The sequence below is a fragment of the Prenolepis imparis genome, unplaced genomic scaffold (genome assembly GCF_030444845.1).
Source record: "Prenolepis imparis isolate NDT839.2.m4 unplaced genomic scaffold, iyPreImpa1.0 SCAF_18, whole genome shotgun sequence".
Classification (NCBI taxonomy): Eukaryota; Metazoa; Arthropoda; class Insecta; order Hymenoptera; family Formicidae; genus Prenolepis; species Prenolepis imparis.
This window is the reverse complement of record NW_028141176.1, coordinates 443,431-466,478: the sequence shown is the minus strand read 5'-3', so window position 1 is coordinate 466,478 and position 23,048 is coordinate 443,431. Positions and strand designations below refer to the sequence as shown.

Sequence of the window (23,048 nt, the reverse complement as noted above, 5' to 3'; positions counted from 1 at the left end):
GCTGACATTCCAAGACAGCCTAAACAAAATATAGCGACGCGATACCAATCCCAAATCAAGAAGCGAATACGATCAGCAAGGAATTCGTCACCAGAATCATTCTTAAACATGGAATTCCAGAAAAAATTCTAACGGATCAGGGTACAAATTTTCTCAGCGAAATTTTCAAAAATACATGCAAGTTGCTAAAAATAAATAAAATACAGACAACTGCATACCACCCTGAAAGTAATGGCGCGTTAGAACGATCACATCGCACGCTGGCTGAATACTTACGACAATATATTAATGAAGATCAAACTGACTGGGATGAATGGGCATCATACGCGATGTTTACGTATAATACGACACCGCATACAGCAACAGGATACACATCTTTCGAATTGATTTATGGACATCAAGCAGAACTACCGATAGCACTGACGAAACCTCCGAAGCCAACGTATAACTATGATGACTATGCGCAGGAACTAAGAGAAAGAATACGGGCTTCAAATCAACGGGCGAGAGAACATCTCAAATATGAAAAAATTAAGGCCAAAAAATATTACGACAAGGACACCAAAATAACGTAGTTTAGAGTAGGCGACAAGGTACTGGTCCATCACGAGACGCTACGACGAGGACGTTCAAAAAAACTCGAATCTCTATGGACCGGACCGTATACAATACTCGAAAAGAATTCCGATGTGAATTATACAATTAAAAAGGGGAGAAAGATAATACGTATACACGTAAACAAGCTCAAGCAATTTGTTGAAGCATAAACATTTACCAATACTCCCCTCAACGATGCAAAATAAAATGAAACACTCGATTACAGGATGCTTACTTGCTGGAACAGCAAGGTATTCGCAAGGCCATATGACACGGAGCGCCCATATGACCTAGAAGAATTCAACCATAACCCAGGCCTACATTTTGAAAAAATTGGACGATTACATCATACCAAAGAGACCTGGAAACTCGTAATAAAATTAAACATGGAGGAATTAATTCAAAGGTAAAAATCGAAGGATACAGACAGCAACACCAGCTGAAATGTGACACACTGAAGTTCCATGTACAGTACCAACAAGACGCCTGCACTAGTTTCGAGAGCATCGCAAAAAGAGAGGCTAAATATTTGAAAAGTCTCATGACACAAATTCAGACCGTATACAGACCACCGACTAACAAACGCCGGGGATTAATAAACGGGATAGGATCAATCGCGAAAGCACTATTCGGAACAATGGACGCAGACGATGAAGAACAGATAAATGAGCAATTATAATTATTCAAAAATAATCAGCAAACGGTACAGCACGCGATAAAAAACCAAATAAAAATAATAAATACAACAATCGCGCATATAGAAACATTAGAAAAGATAGTCTAGCGAAATGAAAAACTTCTACAGACACAAATACAGGCCTTTTTAATTTTTCACTGGTGCGCGTGTACACGCACCGTCAGAAATGGTGTTCGGCGGTCCGGCGTTTGATGTGTGAATACGTGTATGACAGCCGAAAGTCATACGCACACATACATAGCGCGAAAATACGTGTCGCTTGAAGCGCGTCGGAGATCAAGGAGCGAAAGAAAAAGTAGTAGGAGGTACTCCGATATTGCATCTCTTTCGTACATCGCACGATCGAGAGAGAAAGCAATGCAAGACGTGATGACTGCTAGTGGTGTCCAATAGCTATCTCACTCACTCGACGCTCGAATGAAGGGAGTGCGAGTGAGAAAGCTATACGGACACCGCGGATCGCGCTGTCTCTCGTTCGCTCCAATATCGATCCGTCGTACTTTTCTTTTTCTCCTTTAAGAAATGTGACCGAGTGCATTTATTCTATTAATAATTAAATCACATAAAGATATTATGTTATACATTATTATATTATTTATTACTTATTATGTTTATATGTATAAACATAATGATTAATAAATAATATAATAATATTAATAATAATGTTAATAGTATTAATAGTATGAAAATATTATTAAATAATTATAAATATTAAACATTGATATAATATATTGATATAATAATAATATAAAAATATAAACAAGTGCTCCTCTATTGACATTTATATTCATAATTTTGAAAAAGTTAAAAAAAAATTAAAGTTGTTCGGAAACTGGTGAAGTATAGCTGCGATAGAATAGTTCCGACGGCGGCTAGTACAGCCTTTTCAGAAGGCTCGGTCGTTAAGGAACAGAATCAGTTGCAACAACAGAGTTTATTGAATTATAACGTAGATACAAATTCATACTTTATATTTTTAGTGAATCGGTGAAACTCGGCAGACTTGTGTCGATCAAGTGAGGCTTTGAGAATTCGGAGCAGTATCGTCTTCATCGAGTTGACGCGCGAGATCTCGAGATGCTATCGTGTTATTGTAATTCGCCGAAATTGAGCACGTGACCTATTGTTAGGCGGAGCATTGACTTGTGTGGCTTATGCCATGTTGTCATGATCGGCGCGATTGTTTTGACAGAGATAGACGATCGCTCGCAAGTCGACCCTTTGTTACAAACATGATTAGAGTTGTTACATTGAAATAGAATAATTTTACGAACGAAGTAATAACGATGAGTAATTACGTAAAGGGAAAGTAGACGTACGATCGGGGATACTTATTTCTAAATTATATCTAGCGAACGGATCGTGTCCAAACAAAAGTTATAAACATTTCTCGCGATTATTTAAATAAGATATATACATATCGATTTTTCAACAAAGTTATATTACAATTATATGATGTGTTCTGACTTGTATTAAATTGTATCTTTAATCTCATTAAATTTTTTATATATGCAGCTAAAAAAAGTATCCGTTTTTTTATTTAAAAAAATAATTAATACGCCTTTATAAAATATAATTTGTTGTAAATCAAATTCACCCTTCTTTCAAAACTTAAAAATGGCAAAAAATGCAAAATTATAAAGCGATAAAATAAAATATTAATATTCTTGAATTTATTTTCAAAAAATGTGGACTCCTTCAATTATAATTATAATGTATACGATGATAAGATATTATAAGATAATTACAATTACAATGATAATTACGATTAATTACGACATAAATTCTCTCAAAGAAACGTATCTCATTGTCAGTATATCTCAATCGATTCGGACTTTCTCTTTCTCTCTCTCTCTCTCTCGCCCCGTTTTCTTTCTGTGAGTATGATTCAGACGTGCTTATTATCGCTCTGTGATTATTCGGATATTTCTGCTGTTTTCTGCCCCTCGGGGCATATTCTTTTACAGTGCACGGATCGCTAAGCTCTTGCGCTTGCATTTCTCCTACTTGTTCGATAAGGGTCTACTGGTTTTTAGGAGGTATTCACTCATTTTCTATTTTTTCATACCGTTGGAATTTCTTGATAATTGGCCTTGCCTCGCCGATCGGAGCAGGGTGCGCATGCGCACCTCCAACATTGTTGCCGTCGGGAGAAGATGTCAGATATGAGTTCCCCCCCACATGTTGACTCGTAAGGCGGCGGGCATACGGAAAACACAAACAAATCTAAGAGTACTGTAAGACGTATACCATCGGCATCGAATTTGCCCTCGGTGTCGAACTCTGTGTGTAGCTCTGTTTTGAACGCCTCAAGGGTCAATGCTCTTAGTTAATCGGTGGATAGGCATCACGACACGTATGTCCCCTCCCCGGGGGAACTTGGGGCCCGGCCATGGGGTGTGGCCGGTCACGTTTCGGGGCACCACTTGGGGGTATACCCTAGGGGACGGAGCCGCAGCGGGACAGTGGGATGAACTATGATGAAGTCTGTCGCAACAAGAAACACTACAAAAATGGAGGGAGGAGGGGTGGTGCAGAGGACCAAACCAGGCCCCCTGCCCACAATGCCTCGCGTTACGGAGATTAGAGAGGTCTCCGTATGTCTAAGGCGGGAGGACGCAGAGGCGAGACCAGGCCCTTCGGGCCTGCAAGAAAAGGACCTGGCGCCGCTCAGGCATGTGGCCACCTTAGAGGACTACATGCCTGAGACAATGGAGGAGTCGCTTCCAAAGAAGCGAAAACAAGGAGGGTCGAACACCACCGGAGATTATGAACGCCTTAAGGCGCGAAAGGCCGAGGAGGACCAAAAGAGGGAGCTGGAGGAGGAGCGCGGCATGTTTGATCCCACCGCTCCGCCCACTGACAGCCAGGCGTGGAAGCGACTGAAGCTTAAGGTCGCTGCACGCCTGGAGGTGATGAGGGATGCCCCGGTATTGGACATATCATCCCAATGTATGGACTGCGCCACGGTCCTTAAACAAATAGCGGTGAGATTCCGCAACATGGAGGGGACCGTGCGCAAGGAAATTGGGGAGGCCGCATGCACATTGCAGGCGGCACTGCATACCCTGTCCGTGCGTGCCCCGAGCACAGAGGCGGAGGGTATAATGGCAGAAGGGGAGAACGAGATAGAGACCCTTAGGAAACAAATCAGGGAACTAAGGGTCGAAAACCTCCGCCTTCATAACAGAGAGAAAGGGATACTAGAGATGAAGGGGAGAAGGGCAGGAGGCGCTAAGAAAGCGCAACCTCAGCCCGCAGAGAAGGCGCAGCTTCAGATCATAGAGGAAGCGAGACCGGTTGCGAGGGAAGTTGAAATGAGGGTAAAACCTTATTTCAACCTCATGCCTGACGTACAGGACATGCCTGACGTACAGGACATGGAGATGGAGGTGGAGGAGGAGAGGGATAACACCCACACTCAGGCCCCAGTGCAAAGACCCCCTATCAAGGGAGTCTCGCGCGAGCTGGGAAAGATATACCCGCCGGGGGTCAACACAGAGGAGAGCCGTCGAGCATACGACGCGCTCTCCTTCAAAATAGAAAGACTTCTGGACCGAAGGAGTAGACTGGGAAGGGATGAACTGGCTCCGCAGGATCAACCTCTCCCTCAAGAGGGAAAGGCCTCCCCCCAAGCGGCCCGCAGTACGCCACGACCAAAGCCGTGGTCCCTGTACGGCCACCAGAGGGGGGAAAGAAGAAAAAACCTCCACCACAAGGAGGACCGCAGCCCACCGCAAATAAGGCCGTGGGCCCAGTGCGGCCAACCAAGGATGAGGTTCTGAAAAAAGGGAAGGGAAAGCCGGCCCAACCAAAGGAACGCCAGGCAGCGGCAGCGACAGCAACAACCGCCAACACCGCCAGGAAAGGAGATGCAGTGACCCGCAAATCACAGCAACTAGGGGCGTCGTCTAAACAAGCCCCTCCTATCCTTCAGCCGCCTTCGCAAGGGCAGGATGCCTGGACGAAGGTAGTCGGCAGGAAGGAGAAAAGGGAACAGCGGGCGAACAACACCCAGCCCGCCAATTCTCCCAAAGTGACCGGCAGGACCCAAGCCTCCCCCCCTCTGAACCAGAGTGTGAAGGGGAAGGCAGTCCAGAAGGCCGGCACTGGAAGAAAGAGGGCGACCCCTAGGACGGCGGCGGTGACGATTACGTGCCCAGAGGGGCAATACTCAGATACCATCAGCTATGCTCGTCAGGCTATAGACCTGAAGGAGCTTAAGATCGACAGCGTCAAGGTCCGCCGGGCAGTCACTGGTTCCCTGGTATACGAAATACCAGGGCAGGTTAAGGTCACAAAGGCGGAACTATTCGCCGAAAAATTGTGCGAGGTGCTGAAGGATAGGGAGGGGGTAAAGGTCGCGCGCCCTGCCAAGAGGGGCGAACTCAGGGTCTGCGGCCTAGACGAATCTGCCACCACAGAGGAAGTGGTGGCAGAGATTGCCAAACTCGGAGGGTGCCAAACCTCCGAGGTCAAGGCGGTGGAAATTAAATTCCCCCCCAAATCTATGGGGACCATAGTGGGTTCAGTGCCCGCTGGTGGCGGCCAACAAAGTGGCCGCCATTGTCAAAGTACAGGTAGGATGGGTGGTCGCGCCGGTAGACACCCTGAAAGCAAGGCCCCTGCAATGTCATCGCTGCTTACAGCGTGGACACGTGCAGGCGGCCTGCACAAGCACTATAGACCGGAGGGGGGCCTGCTACAACTGCGGTGCACCGGGCCATAAGGCCAGTGGGTGCACCGCTTAGACTAGATGCCCCCATTGTGCAGAACAGGGTCTGCCGGCGAACCACCGTGTAGGTGGGGACAGCTGCCACACAAAGAAGAAATCTAAGGGTGGCAGTGCTGGCTCCAACACAAACGGCGGTGCTAAAGTTGCGCCGCCGTAAAAAAAGACGGGATCTGGAGGGGACAAGTCCCCCCCGGAACAAATGGAGGTAGTGGAGGATGAGCCCCCCAAGCCCCAGCGAAAGTTGAGATCAAGGGGGGCTCCACCAAAAGGAGCAGATGCGGCAGTAGCAGCAGCAGCAGTAAAAGCGGCTCCGGCACAGCCGGAGCCACTGAGAGAAGTGGTCATGGAGGAGGCTGAGTAAATGTAATCATGAACAACAGCCTCCTCCAAGCCAATCTGAACCACTCCAGGGGGGCGCAGGATTTATTCATGCAAACCCTCCTGGAGTGGGGATGTGGTATCGGGATCGCATCCGAGCCTTACCGAGTGCCGGACAGCCACCCGTGCTGGGCGGCCAACGGTAACAGCTCGGTTGCAATCACATGGAGGGAGGTGAACGGTTCACCTCCCTGCAATAAATTGGGAGAAGGAGCAGTCTACGTAGCGGTAGACTGGGGGCCCATCGTGGTCGTGGCGTGTTATCTGTCCCCGAATATGGACTCTGCCCAATGCGAACAGTCGCTGGACGAAATAGTTGCCTTTGTGAGAGGCAGGCTGCCCTGTCCAATAATAGTGGCGGGATACTTCAACGCAAAGTCTGCGCGTTGGGGCTCCCGCCGCACCGACAGAAGGGGCAGAGTCCTGGAGGACTGGGCGGCGGCGCTCGGCCTGTGTCTGATAAACACAGGCACGAGAAGCACCCTCGTTAGGCCGCAGGGGGAGTCCATCATAGATCTGACGTGGGCTTCCCCAACTGCGACCAACAAAATAAGCGAATGGCGGGTGGAGGATGAGGAAACCCTGTAAGACCACCTTTACATAAGGATGAAGGTGGACGTTGCAGCCGGAAGTTAGGCTGAGAAGGATGGCCACAGCTACAGCAAGCAAAGAGCCAGCCAAGCAGCCGCCGAGCCCGTCTAAAGAAGTGAAGACGGCCGAAGGGGTCCCGACAGACCAGATCCGGGACCTGGGGAAGAGGTCAGCCGCTGCGGACTTCTTCTGAGGTAAATGAGTGACAGGAGATAATAAGTTACCGACAGCCGACGGTCGGTAACTAACCGACCTGAGGGAAAAGACTTTACAAGTCGAGTCTGACAACTTACCGACGGACGATAAGTGACCGACTGTAAAGTCAACCCAAAAAACTTACCGACTTACCGACCGAGCACAGTCAGTAAGTTTACCGACACTGGGACTTACCATAAATGGTACTTACCATTGCGGAGGACAAGCATATTATATTTAGTTCTTATTTAATCTTTAATTAATTGCGGTATAATTAAGCATTTATTAAACTGTTAGCGGTTATATATGATAAGCGCGAACAATATAATATGTATTTAGAGTGTAAGACGCGTATGCGTGATTGTAGGAGGCGCAGGGAGCTCGCCATCATGCGGAGTGGGGGCTCACGTCTATATAAGGAGAGCCGAGAGAGGGATCGTGGCTCTTGCTCTCGCGACCACCGCCGTGTACGGATGCATGAGTCAGTCGTGCAATCAACCATAGAATTTTTATTTTATTTGTACGCAGATATTTTATTTTGATTTTGGATGTGACGGGAGAGATATAGTTTATATTAATTTTAAATAAATATTTTATATTTATAATATAAAACGAGTGCCCGTTCATTTATCCATCAACGAAATCCTGTGCGTGGAGACGTCTTCGGTGAATCCTGGACAGTTCCTGACGCATAAACGGGAAGCTGCCACATCCTGGTGATTCCTGAAACAATAATTAATACGATTAATTATTAACAAAGCGTGTGACGCGAGTGTTGCGTCATTGCATATGACGAACAAAGGTGACAGTTGGATGACGTCATCTTGTGCCTTTGTCTCGGACAAAGGAAGCTACGCAGTAACAGCGAGCAGTGAAGCAGTAAAGGTGCTCATCTAGAGAAGGGGTTCTCATCCTGGGGATCCAAAGGTCTTGTCTGGAGACAAGGTAAACTAAGTAGCAGTGGTGATCATCTGGAACAGGGGTTCTCATCCTGGGGATCCAGAGGTCCTGTCTGTGGACCAGGTAGACTAAGCAGCAGCGGTACTCATCTGGTGAAGGGGTTCTCATTCCGGGGATCCAGAGATCTTGTCCGTGGTGTAGAGAAACGGACTGGCGACCGTGTTAAAGGTAGGAAAACTACCTAACAACATAACTCCCGAACTCTGAAGACCCATCGTCCGGTCACAACGTCACCCGCCAGAGGGTGCTTGACCGGCCCCAAGGGGGGACAGAGCCGCGACCAAAGAAGCGATGGGCCCTGAAAAAACTGGACCCGGATAGACTAAGGGCCGCCATTCTCTCGGCGACCTGGCCTGGTACAGAGGTGCCAGAAGATACGGATGGCCAAGTGGACTGGCTCGGGGAAATCATGGAGGATGCGTGCAATATCGCGATGCCCCGAGTCAAGTCCATACCGCGCAACGCAGCGTACTGGTGGACCGCAGAAATTGCGGAGTTGCGCCGCAGAGCGGTCCAAACCAGACGCTGCTTTACTAGGAGCAGGAGGCGCGGCAACGCCGAGAGAATCGCCGAGACACTTGAGCTGTACAGGCACGCCAAGTACGAGCTCAGCTCGGCGATACGGCGGGCCAAGTCCGAAACATGGGAGGAGCAGTTGCTCTCCCTAAACTCAGACCCTTGGGGGCGCCCATATATGCTTGTGATGAAGAAGCTAAGACATTGGGCGCCCTCAGTGACGAAGTCCCTGGATCCTCAGGTCCTCGGAGATATAGTTTCGACGCTATTCCCGAGGGATCCCGAAGAATTTCAATTCAAGGGGGCCCATCGGGTGGAACGAGGACCTTGAGGTGACAGGGGACGAGATTGCCGGGATCACCAAGAGGCTAAGGGCAAGGAGTAACAAAGCCCCCGGCCCGGACGGTGTTCCCGGCAGGGTCTGGGTTATAGCTCTGGACCATCTATCCGGGTTCATGCGGCATCTCTTTACGAGATGCCTTAAGGAAGGACATTTCCCCCCAATCTAGGAGAGGGCCAATCTGGTCCTCATCCCAAAGGGGGGCAGGCCTGCGGGAACTCCCTCGGCATACAGGCCATATGTTTGCTGGACGAGGCGGGGAAACTATTAGAGAGGATAGTAACCGACCGCCTTGTCCGGCATCTTAGGGAGGTGGGGCCCGACCTCCACGAGGACCAGTTCGGATTCCGCGAGGGACGCTCGACAACGGATGCTATTCTAAAAGTCAGGTCCTTCGTGGAGTCCGTGACTGAAGAGGGGGGGGGGTGTTGGTGGCTGTATCGTTGGATATAGTCAACGCATTCGACACTCTCCCCTGGGGAAAGGTCATGGAGTACCATCGCGTCCCTGATTATCTTGTGGGGGTCATTGGGTCCTACTTCCAGAATAGGGGCCTAGGGGGGGTACCATGACAAAAGCGGTACCCACTGCTTGAGGGAGATGTATTGCGGCGTCCCGCAGGGGTCAGTATTGGGCCCCTTGCTATGGGACCTCGCATACGACCGCGTATTGAGGTCTGCCCTCCCCCCCGGCTGTAAAGTCGTCTGCTACGCAGACGACACTTTAATACTGGCCGGGGGAAGAGACTGGGGGGAAGCCAAAGCATTGGCGGAGATGGCGGTGGCATGTGCCGTGCGTTCTATAAAGGGCATGGATCTCGGAGTGGCCCCTCGGAAGACCGAGGCGGCCTTATTCCACAACAGAAGGAAGGGAAAACCTCCGATGGCCCATGTCCAAGTGGATGGTGTCCCCGTCCGGCTGGGTCCCAATATCAAATACTTGGGATTCTTGCTGGACGGAACTTGGAGTTTCAGAGATCACTTCGATCATCTGGCAACTAAGGTAGACAGGGTGGCGACGGCCTCGAGCCGTCTACTACGAAATTTGAGAGGACCAGATGATCGGGTGCGCCGCCTTTACGCGAATACGGTCAACTCTGTGGCGCTCTACGGAGCGCCAGTCTGGGCGGATGGCCACTAAACACATTAAAGACACGCTAAGGCGTGTCCAACGTAGGGTGGCCATTCGCGTCGTCCGCGGGTATAGGACCGTGTCGCATGCGGCGGCCATAACCCTGGCCGGCATGCCTCCCATGGAGCTCGTCGCTGATATGCACGCCGGAGTATACCGGCGGCAGCGCGAGCTCCGTGGGTGGGGGGTGCAGATAATGGCCAGGGTTAAGGGCATACTAAGGCTCCAAGCCCGGCGACAAATGATAGGGAAGTTCGATGAGTACCTATCAAATGTGCCCCACACCAACTCGGGGCACAGAGTCGTCGGGGCCGTGAGACCAAAGTTAGAGGAATGGATGGAGAGGTCTCACGGCGGGACATCATTCCACACAGGTGTTCACCGGACATGGGTGTTTCGGTGAATTCCTATGTAAAATAGGGAAGGAACGCACGGCACAGTGCCACCATTGCGAGGAAGACCGGGACTCCGCGCAGCATAAATTAGAATTCTGCCCAGCTTGGGCAGAGGAGCGCGGAGTCCTGGTGGATTGTATAGGGAGAGACTTGCATCTGCCCAACATAGTTGGGCAGATGCTGAAGGGGGAGGAGTGGAAGGCAGTCTCCTCCTTCTGCAAAATTGTTATGATGCAGAAGAAGGAGGCGGAGAGGGCGCGAGAAGGTGTCCGAGATGGAGAGGACGGCGACGGGGGTGGCCCGCCGAGGCGAAGGCGCGGAGGCGGACCACCCCGACGCAGGAGAAGAAGACGCCCACCGGAGGGGGCGGATTAGACGAGAAGTTGAGCGAGGGGCGCGGTGCCCCCCTCGCTCAATGATGGAGGAGGAGGCCCGAAAGGGCGGAATAGTTGAGCGAGGGGCGTTGTGTCCTTCTCGCCCAGTGCTTGAGGGAGCCCCGGAAGGCGGAGGAGTCCTGGGAGGAGGGCGGGGGCAGGTGTCGCCTGGCTGGCGGCCGCACGGCGCAAGCCCTACGGCCGGGAGTCGGGCGGCATTCGTCTCCGCCCCTGCCGAGTTCCTCCCCTAGGGGAGGGCCTCGGCGGTGCCCCCGGGCCGATGGTCGAATCCCGTAAGGGAGGGAACCGCGGCCTTGGGGCACAGGGGATCACAGGGGCTCAGATAATATCCTGAATCCCATTGCACGTGATCCCCCGGGAAGGGACGCGGCAGTGACGGCCCTCTCATCGGTGCCATAGAGCGCCGGTGGGAGGGCACCACTGCCTGCGGTGAGGACTCCCCCCCTTCTGGGGAGGAGCCCTCAGGAGAAAAGCTCCCGGAACGTCGGCCGAATCTCCCGTCCCTTTAGGGAGGAAGAGGGAGCTTCGTTCCGGTAGCGGGGGGTGGCGACTCAAGCGGGAACACTCGAGCCGTGACCCCGCCCCCCAAACTCCTTGGGAGGGCGTGACGTGGGGGCGGTGCCCCCCTGCGTCACAACCGGGAAGAACCGCACGACTATTTCGCGGGGGAGAGTATCCCCCTCTCGGAGAGGATGTTCTCCTGAGAAGGTAGGGCCAGGGGATGGCAAGAAGTAATGCTTCGGCAGTTCCTTGCCATTCCCATAAGCGCCAGCGAAGGCACCCGCTGTGGTTTTAGTGAGGTAGGTCTTGGACCCCATCGGTGATCCATACGTGGATCGATGATGGGGGACAAGGAGTCCCACATAGCCCTCATCTCCTACCCGGGGGGTGAGTGGTACCACGAGGTTCCCACAGCGCAAAAAAAAAAAAAAAAAAAACAAAGGCATCACGACACTGTCGCTAAGATACTGCTTTCTAGCAAGGATATTGTCGACAAGAAAAACCAGATCGATACGGCCTTTCGGGTGTGCAAAGAAGCGTTTGTTGAGCTTTCTGTCGTCTATCTCAACATGTTAGAGAACGACTCACAGCAGCTGGCTGTTGCTGAATCTATTTCGGAGACAGTCGGGAGCGTTGTCAGTAGGGCCCTTACTGAAGTATGTGATAAGGTCATGAAGCGCATGTCTGATATAGACACCTCATGCGGGAAGCGTTGCGAGATGGCTTCCTCCGCTCTCTCATATGCAGCGGCGGCTGCCTCAGAGCAATCGAGGGTGCGCGGCTCTCCTTTTGTGATGCCGAAAACGATAAACTTAATTATAACACCCAGAGAAAACTCCTCCATGAAGTATATGACGTCGCGCGAAACCAAGGATGCGCTTCAAAAAATTACAAAGCCGGCTGATTTCAATCTCAGAGTGAACAGGATCTCGTCAGCAAAGAACAACGGCGTTCGCATTGAGGCTCGCTCTGTGGACCTACCAAAAATGATAAAATCTCAGAAACTGCATAATGCTGGTCTCAGACTAGCACAAGAAGGTAAGCTTAATCCAAGGCTTATTATACGTGGAGTGCCTTGCAGCTTGACAAGTGTTCGAGAGCGCGCTAAGAAAAGACTGAAGTGAAGCGACGGAAAGCAGGAGAGAATAGATTAGCCACTTTACGTAACAAAAAGAGTTTAATTTTACGTAAACAGATTTACAATAATTACACTAATGACTTTTCTCACAAATAATTCTTTCAGATGTCAAAATCGTATCAATTGAAAGCGGTTGTCGGCGGTAATTTAGCAGTTATGATAACTCAGCGGATATGCGGTTGCGAAAGCGGTATTGCCAAAAAAGGCCTGTCGGCGATCGGTGCGAGCTCCTTTTGTTATTTCGACGACGGGGCTTCCCCTATAGCTAAGCGCCAATAGCTTACATAGTTTCAAAACTTGGTCGAGGTGACCCAAGGGCGCCGCGTGTAATTGGCCGTCTCATGTTTGCGCGGAGTACGCATGCTCCTGACATGCGCGAGGAGTTAGATCGCTCGATCGATTGGCCTTTAGAGGCCCACGTGATGCGGCCGCGCTTGCTTCTCGCGATATCGATATCTGCGAGACGGTTGCGATGACTGTTAGCTATTTATTTTGTTTGATGTTTTTGTTGACAGAACTGACTTGACGATTTATTACTTATTTGCCCTTTTAGTTCAAAAGAACCAAAAGGAAACCGAACAAAGATAAGCTCGACAATTACAGCTGGACAGAAACAATGATTATCAATTCTCTATCTCGCAACTCCTTTTTAGCGTTTTAAACAACAAGGGATGAAATAAAATCGGATCTAATTGGCTTGAACCTTAAGAACTTTAATGAGCCTCAAATCAAAGTGGTCTATATCTTTCCACAAAAAAATAATCGGACCACCAACTGCGTAGTAGAGGTCACTCCGGACATCCGCGCGCACCTTTTGAAGGACAGGTTCATATATATTAGCTATTTCGCATGTGAGATCTCTGATTACGTCAGAGTTCTCCAATGTTTTAAATGCCTTGCCTTCGGGCATGTCGCGATGCATTGTCGTTTTGCGACTGTGTGTGGGCATTGCGCTGGCAGCCACGAAACCAGGGAATGCCCGGACAGGGATGCGACTCCGGTGTGCGGCAGTTGCAGACGGTGGCAGCCTCAGGCGGCCCATCAACACTCGGCCTTGGATAGCAAAAGTTGCCCGATTCTGCGCGAATTACTAAAAGATCAAGCAGCATTAATTATGGATAACAGGCCTGCAAGGCATTTGCGTCTTTGTCATGTGAACTGCCAATCGTTACTCGCGCATATTGACGAATTCCGTTCCTACTTCGTGAACTCTATCGGGCTATCATATTATATGTCTGTCGGATTCTTGGCTTAGACCGCAGGTGCCTGAACATTTCATTTCGCTCCACGGATATAACATCCTAAGATGGGATCGCATCAGAAGAGTCGGAGGAGGAGTTGCAATCTATGTAATTGACGCCATGCGAGCGTCGGTTCTACATCATTCCGATAACAATTGCAATGGTCGACCTGAATATCTTATCGTCGATATAACAATTAAAGACTGCACTAAAGTCCTCTTAGCAATTGTGTACAGGCCTCCACACAGCGGTTTCCTGTCCGACTTCTTCAATGTTTTTGCGGTGAATTACAAGCACTCTATCATCTTTGGGGATTTCAACGCTGATCTTGGCTCTCGGAGCTTCGACTCGGAACAGATCCTGTCCTTCGTTCAGGCGTCCAACCTCTTCTTAGTGCCCTACACCTCCACGCATCACACACGCACCGCCTCAACGCAACTGGTTCTGTGTATAATTGATGAGGCAGACAAGCTAGTCAGCTACGTACAGCGAGACGTCTGCTTTCTTTCTGCTCATGATCTCATCGGACTTACTTACAATGTTATGGTTGAGCGAGTTCCCAGACGCACCACTCGTGTGCGCGACTTCCGCCGATTCAACCTTGACACCTTTCTGGATGAGCTAGAGTCACATGAGTGGGGTGATCTGTATCGGAGAGGCTGCGTCGACGAGAAGGTGGAAATTTTCAACAAGTTCCTTCTAGATAGCTACAACAAACATGCTCCTTATAGGATCATTTATCCACGACATTTACCTGCTCCGTGGCTTTCACAAGATATCAAAAATCTGATGAGGCAGAGGGACAGAGCCAGAAGAATCTGGCGAAGAAGCAGAACGAATGCGGATTACAATATGTTTAAACAGTCGAGGAACCTAGTACAGCTTGGGGTACGAAGAGCCAAGACGGAATTTTACCTTGAGACCTTTTGAGACATCAGAGAACCTAACTTGATCTGGAGGAAACTAAGGCACTTGGGCTTGCTAAAACCAAAGCCAGCTGCGGAGAGACTCGCCTTTGACGTGGATGCTCTCAACAGGCACCTGACGTGTGATGCGAGGACTCCTGATAATAATAATGATACATACATTAATAATCTGTCCAGTATCCGGACCGGTCAATTATTTGATTGAGTCGATTATGAATCGAATTAATCAAATTTGCGAGAAAACTGGTCGGCGCCGAAGTCCTTCCCAGATTTCTCTCGCATGATTGACTAGCGCTGCTACCTCTCACTTCTTGGTTCCCATTGTCGAACCATTTGTGCCTAAATATTTTCGATTAAATTTAGATCTGGTGAACGAGCAGGCCAGTTCACCAATTGGATCTCCGGATGATTCCGAAACCATGCTCGTGTTTCGTGTGAGGTATGGACTCCGAAGTTATCCTGCGCTAGTCGGATAACTGTCATGTCCTCTACGGAATAAATTTCGCATACTGATGGAAGAAGAACATCTTCCAGTATGCAAATGTAGTCCGCAGAGTTCATGCGAGGGGGAATTTCCACCAGCTCACCGACTGCAGTACCGGAAATCCATCCCCACATTCCGTACGATACCCTTCCACTCCTTTGGAGAGGCACAACATGGTTTGGATGCAACCGTTGATCCCTTGGACGCCATACGTGAGGTTGACGGTCGGCAGACGATACAAAGATCTTTTCATCGGTCCAGATCGTTGCCTCCCATTCCTCACGGCTCGTCACCAGGTTCTCCAAAGCAAATGCGATGTGCTGCTCCCGATGGACGGGAGTCAGCATAATTTTGCGGGCTGGACGGTAGCAACGATACCCAGTTGCGTTGAAACGTCGCCGGGCGGTCCTCTCCGATATCTGGACGATGTTTGCCGCGTTCATGGCCTCCTGAACAGTGCCAAACGGATGTTCAGAGACTGCGGCGACGATAGCCTCGTCCTCTACGCCCCTCGTTTTACGAAGACGACGATTATTATGACGATTATCGTGCAAAGCATGACCGTCATCAATAAATCGTTGTATCCAGCGTCGAACAGTTTTCTCAGAGCACGGAATAGCAGCAGCAATCTCTGCTACTGCTCTTCCGGCATGATACTTTCCGACAATACGTCCACGTATTTCCGGACACAGGTTACGAGGCATCGTTAACTTTTATTGAAATTACGTTCGCTTGATGCTGAGTCACCACAATAAATAAATTAATAAATGAAAAATATAAACAAATGAAAACCACGGTCTCTAAAACATTCGCAGCCGCTGACGTAGTAGTAATTGTAGCAGTAGTTTGTTCGTGTATTTTCAGCGTACGGTATAAAAAAATTAAAATACATTTTTTTTAAGATCTCATAAAATATAAGAAATAATTATTAAATAATTATTAACATTATCAACATAATCAATTAAATTTAATCCATCTGAGCATTATTCCTCAAAATTTTTTGTTGTTAAAAATTTTTTTATCCTATCAAATCGTCATTATTTAAATTATTTACTATCGATTTATGCTCTTAATTTTAAAATTTACGACTACAAAAAATTATAACGAATTAAAGTTCAAATGTCGGCATTTAATAACTAGAGCACATATGTAAATGAGATAATTAATGGGAATATTATATAAAAACAATTAAAATAATTTTTAAGGGCAACAGGGCTTACAAAATTAATAAAAACAAATGTTTATTACATGTAAAAATTTAAAAATAAATAATTATTTATTAATAATTGTTCCATTTTTGGCCACAAAATTATTATTTCAGCTCGAGTTAACATCGTCTTCTGAAAATAAACAATTGATGTTATAAACAATTAATAATTAATATCATAAAATATATAAATAAATTTATATAAATTCATATAATAACTTCAGCTGCTTCGTCATCTCTCGTTTCTGCTTCACTTGCTTTATATTCCTCTGAAAAATACACATACTGTAATAAAAATTTATTATTTGAACAATAAAATATACAGATTAATATATAATACCTTCATCTTTCTCGTTAATTATCTTACATTCATATCATCTCTATTTTCCTTTAGAAATACATATATTATGCATATACATATATTATAAAATACTGTTCATAATCATAATATATGTATTTCTAGAGGAAAGTAGAGATGAGATGAATATGAGATAGTCAATGAGGGAAATGAAGGTATTATATATTATAATTTGTATATTTTATTGGTTAAATAATGAATTTTTTATAACAATAATATGTATATTTTTCAGAGGAATATAAAGCGAATGAAGCAGAAGCAAGCGATAACAAAACAGCTAAAGTTATTATATGAATTTATATAAATTGATTTATATCTTATGACATTAATTAATAATTGTTTATAACATTAACTGTTTATTTTCAGAAGACAATGTAAACTCGAGCAGAAATGATAATTTTGTGACGGAAGATGGAATAGTTATTCATAAGTAATTATATATTTTTAATTTTTTGCATGTGATAAACATTTGTTTTTATTAATTTTGTAATCCCTGTTGCCCTTAAATGTTATTTTAATTGTTTTTGTGTAATATTCTTGGTAATTATCACATTTACATATGTGCCCCAGTTATTAAGAGACGATATATAAACTTTAACTAGCTATAATAATTTTTTCTAGTCGTAAATTTTGAAACTAATAGCATAAATCGATGGTAAATAACTAAAATAACAACAATTTGGCAGAATAAAAGAACTTTTTAACAACATAAAAAATTTTGAGGAATAATGCTCAGATGAATACAATTGTACCCGGTTGTTGATATAAGGATTAAAATAGTTAAATGAGCTTTAAGTTGAAAATTAAACGCATTTGTTTACGCATTTTCAACCTACAGTATTAAAAAGTTAATTTCTCTTTTTAAAATCTCAATTAAAAGATAAGAAATAATTATTAAATAATTATTAATATCATATAATCAATTAAATCGACAATTAATGTTTCTAAAGGAAAAGTAATAAATTTTAAAAGTTCTTTTAATTTTAATATTTTTTAATATTCTTTATGTATATAATTTGTAATTTGTTTATAATTTAACATAATATTTATATAAATTTAAGAAATATTTTTATCGGCTCTCAGTATTTAATAAATAAATAAATATGATTTTTTTTTTAAAACGACCAATAGAGCCAAGCACGAAAATTAATTCTAATTTTTAGAACTGTATCTCTTGGTTTGAGATTATTAAGTTCCATCAATTCATAATCCTCGAACTTTACAACGGGAAAATAGGTGAGAAGAATATAGGTTCGAAAAGTCGCTGAAGCGGGAATTGAACCCGCGTATTTCGCTTGCCGGGCGACTGCTCTTACCACTAAGCTATTCAGACCCTTTCGATCCTATATTTTTCATTTGCCTTATAATGGATGTTAGTAAATAGCGCCATGAATTAGGCCCAGACGCAAATAAATAAATTTAAGAAATATTTTTATCGGCTCTCAGTATTTAATAAATAAATAAATATGATTTTTTTTAAAACGACCAATAGAGCCAAGCACGAAAATTAATTCTAATTTTTAGAACTGTATCTCTTGGTTTGAGATTACTAAGTTCCATCAATTCATAATCCTCGAACTTTACAACGGGAAAATAGGCGAGAAAAATATAGGTCCGAAAAGTCGCTGAAGCGGGAATTGAACCCGCGTCTTCGCTTCAGCGACTTTTCGGACCTATATTTTTCTCGCCTATTTTCCCGTTGTAAAGTTCGAGGATTATGAATTGATGGAACTTAGTAATCTCAAACCAAGAGATACAGTTCTAAAAATTATAATTAATTTTCTTGCTTGGCTCTATTGGTCGTTTTAAAAAAAATCATATTTATTTATAATATTTATATATTGAGAGAGAGAGAAAGAGAGAGTCCGAATCGATTGAGATATACTGACAATGAGATACGTTTCTTTGAGAGAATTTATGTCGTAATTAATTGTAATTATCATTGTAATTGTAATTATCTTATGACATCTTATCATCGTATACATTATAATTATAATTGAAGGAGTCCAAATTTTTTGAAAATAAATTCAAGAATATTAATATTTTATTTTATCGCTGTATAATTTTGCATTTTTTGCCATTTTTAAGTTTTGAAAGAAGGGTAAATTTGATTTACCTTAAATTATATTTTATAAAGGCGTATTAATTATTTTTTTAAATAATAAAACTAATACTTTTTTTAGCTGCATATATAAAAAATTTAATGAGATTAAAGATACAATTTAATACAAGTCAGAACACATCATTTAATTGTAATATAACTTTGTTGAAAAATCGATATGTATACAGAGTGAACTATTTAAGTTGATAATGCAAAATATCTCAAAAACGAAGCGTTGGAGAAAGAAATGTTTTAAATAAAAGTTAATTGACTTTAAGCGTGAAAGCAAATTGCATGATTTATGTTTTATTTGGAGGACGTTTTCAAGATCATCTGAAGGTCAATCTAATATTTTTAAATGGAAAACAATATTTTTTAATTTGTACTCTTATTCCTCGTAAAAAAATTAACAACTTTTGTAGGAACCATTTTTCAATTTAGCACATACTGTAAGTTTCACAAATATTTGAAAAGTAAAAATTGATAAAAGAAAGTTATACCGTACTGTACAGTACTATTTCATAAGCATCTACTGTACATTTGTAGTATTTGTAAAAACAATCAATCATTAACATAATTCAATTAGATTATAGTAATAAGTGTTCAAAGTGATGCCCTTCAACCTCAATGCACTTTCCAATTCTTTGTAGAAAAGATTGATGTGTACGTAAAAGTACGTCTGTTTCATAATTTGCACAAGCATTTCGTATACGCTCCTGTATGTTTTCTGGAGGCGTTGGTACATCGACATGAACTTTGTCTTTGAGATAACCTCATAAGAAAAAATCTGGCGATGTAAGGTCAGGAGATCGAGTTGGCCAATGTACTGGACCTCCGCGTCCTATCCAAGGACCATTGTAATTGTTTGAGATGGTGATAAGAATTACATAAATTATTATTTCCTGTTTCGCGTATGTAAAATCAGTCAAAATTCGTCTTCGATCGTCTTTGTACACAAAACAAATAAGTCATAAATTGTCGGGTCATAAAACTGTCAGCTCTCAAAACACCAACAAAAAATAAATATCCAACTGTTACCGCACTGTCTCGCAACCGCCGATATCACGAGAAACATGTGCGATAGCATCACGTGGGCCTCCATGGGCCAATCGATCGAGCGATCCAACACCTTGCGCATGCCAGGAGCGTGCTTACTCCGCGCAGATCATAGGACGACCAATTATACTTGGCGCCCTTGAATCACCTCGACCAAATTTAAATATACGAAACTATTGGCGCAGCACAAAAGGGGCAACTCCCTCGTAAAAGTAATAAAAGGAGCTCGCCCGATCGCGCACCAGCTTTTATCGCTGTTCACCGCTTAGTAAAACCGCATATCGCACATTCGCTGAAACCGCTTATTTACCGCCGAAAACCGCTGCTAAATTGACGTCGACTTTGATTACTGGATTAGTTATCTGTATAACGACACAATTGCTTGAAAACTATCAACTGTGAAAACGTGTTAATTTGTTGAATATTAAACTGTGTTATTAAAACGAAAATCGGAGTGTCCTATCCATCAACTGACAAGTCGGTTCCGCTCTCCTTTACGCGCTCTCGAACAGTAATTGTGATTTAAAATATCTCTAGCAGTATGTGCATAATGAGCAGGACATCTATTGTGCTGGTACCACATGGTCTGTCTTTCTTCTAATGGTACATCTTCAGTAGATACTAGACGGGTTCTAACCCATGGGGCAATGAGGGGGGGTGAGGGCCGAGGGGAACCCTTGGCGCGGGGGAATGACATCACGCGGGGAAGGGGAAGCGTCCGCGAGGGGTCCGCGAGGGGGCTGCGGCGAGGGGGAAGCGTTCACTAGGATCCGCGGGGATAGATGGGAAGTTGGATTAGATGGGAAGTTGGGCGAGGGGCGCGGTGCCCCCCTCGCTCAATGACGGAGGAGGAGACCCGAAAGGGTGGAATAGTTGGGTGAGGGGTGCGGTGCCCCCCTCGCCCAGTGCTTGAGGGAGGCCCGGAAGGGCGGAGGGCGGGGGCGGGTGTCGCCTGGCTGGCGGCCACACGGCGCAAGCTCTGCGGCCGAGGGTCGGGCGGCATCCGTCCCCGCCCCTGCCGAGTTCCTCCCTTGTGGGAGGGCTTCGGCGGTGCCCCCGGGCCGATGGTCGAATCCCGTAAAGGGAGGGAACCGCGGCCTGGGGACACGGGGGATCACAGGAGCTCAGATAATATCCTGAGTCCCATTGCACGTGATCCCCCGGGAAGGGACGCGGCGGTGGCGGCCCTCTCACCTGTGCCACAGAGCGCCAATGGGAGGGCCGCCACTGCCTGCGGTGAGGACTCCCCCCCTTTTGGGGGGAGCCCTCAGGAAAAGAGCTCCCGGAGCGTCGGCCAAATCTTCCATCCCTTTAGGGAGGAAGAGGGAGCCCCGTTCCGGGGGCGGGGTGTGGCGGCTCGAGCGGGAACACTCGAGCCGTGACCCCGCCCCCCATACTCTTTGGGAGGGCGTGACGTGGGGCGGTGCCCCCCTGCGTCACAACCGGGAAGAACCGCACGACTATTTCGCGGGGGAAAGTATCCTCCCCTCGGGGAGGACGCTCTCCTGAGAAGGCAGAGCCAGGGGATGGCAAGAAGTAATGCTTCAGCAGTTTCTTGCCATTCCCATAAGCGCCAGCGAAGGCACCCGCTGTGGTTTTAGTGAGGTAGGTCTTGGACCCCATCGTCGATCCACGTGGATCGGCGATGGGGGACAAGGAGTCCCACATAACCCTCATCCCTTACCCGGGGGGTGAGTGGTACCATGAGGTTTCCACAGCGCCAAAAAAAAAGGATCCGCGGGGAGGGGGAAGCGTCTGCGATTTAGGTGCCGGTTCCGTGAGGGGTCCGCGGGGAGGGGGAGGCGTCCGCGAGGTTATGGTCCGCGAGGGGGCCGCGGGGAGGGGGAAGCGTTCGCTAGAATTCGCGAGAAGGAGAGAGAGGTAACGCGAGGCGAGATAGCGCATCTTAATCTAAAATAAAATATACATTTTTTAAAATAATAACAATTTTAATATGTATCAAGTGTATTATACATTTGTGTATGTGTGTAAGATTATATAATATAAAATATAAGAAAAAAAAAAAGAAACTTGATGGGTGAGGGGTCCGCGGGGAGAGATGACGCGAAGGAGAGCGCGAGGCGAACGCGAGAGAGATGACGCACGCGAAGGAGAGAGATAGCGGTCGCGAGATAGTGCGAGATGGAGAGGTAGCACAACGAGGAGATGACGCGAAGGAGAGCGCGAGGCGCACGCGAGCGAGATATCGCAAGAGAGGCGTATATGCAAGAGCGAGAGAGATAGCGGTCGCGAGAAGGAGAGAGAGGTAACGCGAGGCGAGATAGCGCATCTTAATCTAAAATAAAATATACATTTTTTTAAATAATAACAATTTTAATATGTGTCAAGTGTATTATACAATTGTATGTGTGTGTGTGTGTGTGAATTTAAAATATAAAATATACAATATATAAAATATAAATTAATATAAAATGTAAAATATAAGAATATTAAATATAAAATATAAAAGAATATTATAAATATAAATTTAAAAAAATATAGAGTATATAAGGTGGTGTGGCGGCTGCGAGGCGCTGCGGGCGACAGGGCGGGGACTCCTGCATAACAGAAAAATTTTTTTTTTATTAATTATTTTAATAATTTTTAAAATTAAAAAGAAATACTTACAACAACTATTCCTTCTCAAAGAAGTCTCCATGCTCACAAGGAAATTGCGATATCTTGGATCAACCATTAAATAAATTATGAGATATTTGATTATGTAGAGTAGCTGTATGACGTTTTCTCAAACCTATTTCTCGTCCATGTATCATCTGGACAATTGAATTCACCGGAGTGTGTGTCGAAAGCGCAGGAACACTGGTATCTACGCTTAAGTAGTGTTTGTGATAATCACATCTCGCGTGTAAGTTCCGGGTGAAAAATTCCACGGCCGACGCGAGTCAAGGCACAGGCCTCTATGAATTTTCTTTACAGCTAAGGTGACGGCTCCGATGGGGGTTGGAATAAATTGGATTTTATTTTGCGTACTAAGTTGCTTTATTTTGTACTTTTTGGCATAATGATCTTAGGCGGCGGTAGGATTAACAGTCGTTTTCTCCGAATGAGCCAGATTATATAGAGTAGGCCCCAAGAGTGGCCCGAT

General features: G+C 45.9%; 2 protein-coding genes across 2 annotated transcripts; both read left to right on the top strand.

Moving 5' to 3' along the window:
- The first annotated feature begins 6,398 nt into the window (after window positions 1-6,398).
- LOC145946690 (uncharacterized) lies at window positions 6,399-6,995 on the top strand. The gene has a single exon (XM_083056448.1). The coding sequence runs from the start codon at window positions 6,399-6,401 to the stop codon at window positions 6,993-6,995; it is 597 nt and encodes a 198-aa protein (XP_082912574.1).
- A 2,788-nt stretch (window positions 6,996-9,783) lies between these two features.
- LOC145946689 (uncharacterized) lies at window positions 9,784-10,149 on the top strand. The gene has a single exon (XM_083056447.1). The coding sequence runs from the start codon at window positions 9,784-9,786 to the stop codon at window positions 10,147-10,149; it is 366 nt and encodes a 121-aa protein (XP_082912573.1).
- The last annotated feature ends 12,899 nt before the right edge of the window (window positions 10,150-23,048 follow it).

Excerpts from the sequence above, each read along its gene's own strand:
- LOC145946689 (XM_083056447.1), top strand. The coding sequence starts at position 9,784 with ATGGCGGTGGCATGTGCCGTGCGTTCTATAAAGGGCATGGATCTCGGA.
- LOC145946690 (XM_083056448.1), top strand. The coding sequence starts at position 6,399 with ATGAACAACAGCCTCCTCCAAGCCAATCTGAACCACTCCAGGGGGGCG.